At 40.7% G+C, this 3,480-nt stretch overlaps 1 protein-coding gene across 1 annotated transcript; it reads left to right on the top strand.

Annotated features, from left to right (window-relative positions):
* Positions 1-813: 813 nt before the first annotated feature.
* On the top strand, positions 814-2,432 carry LOC308411627 (uncharacterized protein). Its single transcript, XM_080905589.1, has 2 exons — positions 814-1,243; positions 1,371-2,432. The coding sequence occupies exons 1-2, from the start codon at positions 920-922 to the stop codon at positions 2,040-2,042; spliced, it is 996 nt and encodes a 331-aa protein (XP_080761715.1). The 5' UTR covers positions 814-919; the 3' UTR covers positions 2,043-2,432.
* Positions 2,433-3,480: the final 1,048 nt, after the last annotated feature.

Below are 3,480 nucleotides of genomic sequence, written 5' to 3'. Positions count from 1 at the left end.
CTCGCTCAGTTTTTGCATTTGCTCTTTCTCAGATCTCTGTGGACATGCTCGCAGTGTGTTGCTTCCGCTCTCAACATATCTGCTCCCTGCTTGCTCAACTCTTTCTTTACACCATTATATTTGTGTCACAAAACCAACCAATCACAGACTTGGATGCAAAAATTCAGATTGGCTGTTCTGGTCTCCAATCAGCTCGCTAGCTACTGTAGCTAAACCCAGCCAAATATCCCAGAATGCATTTCGTCCAAAACTCAAACGTGGCAATGGCCGAGGAAAGCGGCTAAAAGGTTTAAAATATTAGACATCACATATTTAGAAAAGTGCTCTGATGTTTACGGAGATGCCTGTTACCCACCAGTTGACCGGGTGGTCAAGGCTCACTAGAGCTGGCAGGAGCATTGGACTCCCATCACATCGTTTTCAAACCACCCGCGGTCTTTTGCTACTCAGGTTAAACATTATATATAAGTCACTTGGATAACTTCTAAATGTTAATGTTTGGTTTATTTCAGTGTTTGATTTGTTCCTGAGTAAATCGGCTTGGCTGAGATTAAAGTTAAGCTTCATAACTGGACCGTTTTATTTACAGTTTTTCTCGATTGCTTAAACACTATAACCAGGCTTTTAAACTAAAATTTCAAAACCGTAACGCTATTTTTCAAAAAGCACACCCATTTCCCTGAACTATAAACACTATTCCCTGCTTTGACACATGAGTCAAATTTGGTGAACTGTTACTGCAAAACTCTACACACAAATCCCTACATTTTTCAGTGCTTACACCATGTAGTCATGTAGAAAGCACTAGCATTCAATAATGTTAACTTAAGTCAGCATAGCTTGAGCTCAATTAGCACACAATTAACCAGGTGGAAACACTAGGAGTCAAAATTTATCACACACCAATCAGAACCTTCGAATGTGTGACAGTTACAGTAATGAGTGCTTCTATTTTTGTAGGACACAGAGACGACCACCTGGTGGAGGCAGGTTAAGGCTTTTGTCGGAGGGGCAAGAGAGGGAACTTGTAAACATGGTAATTGCAAATAATGTAATCCGCCTGCAAGAGATTCAAAGGAGAGTGATTGAGGATGATCATCTTTTTCGAGGCATAAATGCCATCAGCCTCTCCACAATTGACCGCATCCTCCGAAAGAATCAATTCCGGATGAAACAGGCATACCGAGTCCCTTTCGAACGAAACTCTGACAGAGTGAAAAACCAACGTGTGGAATATGTTCAGGTATGAGTTTGGATATTGTATAAAGTATTGTGTACCATCACAGCATGGCAGTTTATGCTGCCATTTCAGCACTCTTGAACTGTGGTTCAGGGTACCGATTGACTCTACTGTGTTATGTGTTTTGCAGAGAATCTTTGAGATTGAAGGACGGCCTGTTCCCCATGAAATAATCTTTGTGGATGAGGCAGGTTTTAACCTGACCAAAAGAAGGAAAAGGGGGAGGAACATAATTGGCCATCGGGCTATTGTAAATGTCCCTGGTCAGCGTGGGGGGAATGTCACTATGTGCGCAGCCATCAGCCAACGAGGGGTACTCCACCGCCATGCTGTACTAGGACCCTATAACACTATGCTTCTCCTTGCTTTTCTTGATGGTTTAAGACAACATATGTTCCAGCTGGACTACAGGGAACCAGCACAGCCAGAGCAGCCTCACTACGTTGTTGTGTGGGATAACGTCAGCTTCCATCGCGCTGCTCTGGTTCGTGATTGGTTTACCAATAACCCAAGGTTTTCTAATATCTTTCTGCCTGCATACTCTCCCTTTCTAAACCCGATAGAGGAGTTATTTTCGGCATGGCGGTGGAAAGTGTATGACCGAGAACCTTATGTCCGTGTTCACCTCCTTCAGGCCATGGAAGAAGCCTGCCTAGACATATCAGTAGATGCATGCCAGGGGTGGATCAGGCATGCAAGAGGATTTTACCCCCGCTGCCTGGCTGGGGCCAATATAGCCTGTGATGTGGATGAGATTCTCTGGCCTGACCCAGACCAAAGACAAGATGCTGAGGTGGAATAATGTTTTTTGGTGTGTGTTGTACTGTATAGTACATGAATAAAAATGTGCCACTGTACATACATTGGTTGCGTCTTTTGTGTTTATCATGTGAAAAGGTTTTTGAAGGGGAGAACCATAAGCAACCTAATTGTTTTGGAACTATTGTTTTGAATTAATTGTACCAGTGTGCAAAACTCTGTTGTAGTGTGTGTGTTTTTGAGGGCTTGTGTTTGATGTCTGAGGGCAAAGTTTGGTTTTTCAGCAAGAGTGAATAGTTTTGAGTGTAGAGCTTCATTTTGACCTGGAAATAGGATGTTTGGGAAATTGAGTGAGATGTTATGGATTTGTGTTTACTGTTGTGAGAATATGAGGCATAGTTTCAAGAAATGTGTTTTAGCAATCGAGAAAAACTGTAATAGATATATTAAGCTTGTGTTTCTGTCATGTAGTGATTGTGCTTAACTGTATGAAGCTTATTAGACATTATGAAACAGATGATACGTAAAAGTGAATTTTGCCAAATTGCTTTAGATACTTTTTGAAATTATCTTTAAAAAAAAAATCGACATCATGTGTAATTTCCATTGCAAATATTAATCACAGTTAAATTAAGAGGGAATGGCAGTAAAAACTCCAGAATGGAGATGTCATTCTCGCGTTCTCGGGAATTTCGGACTCCCATGTGAACTTACAAAGTTTTTTTAGCGAGAACGCGAGTACGGACTCGCTTACTTGAGAATTTAGAAACAGACCCATTTTCGGTTAGTATGATTAATTATTTTATTTTAAAATATGTAATTTTTTAAGACCATTGTTGGTTTTAATCTAGCTTAAACCAAACCACTCCACTGGATTTAGCTACATTTTGGACAGTGCTCCCAGAATGCAGAAGCTAGCGAGCTGATTGGAGACCAAAACAGCCAATCAGAATTTTTGCATCCAAGTCTGTGATTAGTTGGTTTTGTGGCACAAATATAACAGTGTACAGAAAGAGTTGAGCACGCAGGGAGCAGAGATGTTGAGAGCGGGAGCAACACACTGTGAGGAGGTCCACAGAGATCTGAAAAAGAGCAAATGCAAAAACTGAGTGAGAGGGGCTGTTTTTGTGTGTGTATATGGATAATAACAAACACTGAAATACATTTTATGCACGCAGCAATGAATCTTGCAGGCTCAAATTAAGCTTTTCTTCGCTCAAAATAATTTTATCCTCAAAATGAAACACTTGTACTTGAAAATCTTTTTTTTTACGTGCGCTCAAATTTTTTTTACGTGCGCTCAGAATACTGGCAAAAAAATAACGCCATATATAAAACAAAATGAGGCAACACTGTGCAAATTAATGCATATTTAAATGCAGTTTCCCCTCCCTGTCAGGAGGAGTCATGCAAAACCTAGATGTTTCCCCCTTCTACTTATCTGACCAACAAAGAACAGTGGACACAGATCAACATGATGG

Source organism: Rhamphochromis sp. 'chilingali', assembly GCF_963969265.1.
Source record: "Rhamphochromis sp. 'chilingali' genome assembly, chromosome: 15".
NCBI classification, from domain to species: domain Eukaryota; kingdom Metazoa; phylum Chordata; class Actinopteri; order Cichliformes; family Cichlidae; genus Rhamphochromis; species Rhamphochromis sp. 'chilingali'.
This window is presented reverse-complemented; position numbering and strand designations above follow the sequence as displayed.

Excerpts from the sequence above, each read along its gene's own strand:
- LOC308411627 (XM_080905589.1), top strand. The coding sequence starts at position 920 with ATGTGTGACAGTTACAGTAATGAGTGCTTCTATTTTTGTAGGACACAG. Across the intron at positions 1,244-1,370 it reads AACGTGTGGAATATGTTCAG|AGAATCTTTGAGATTGAAGG; the intron begins GTATGAGTTTGG and ends TGTGTTTTGCAG.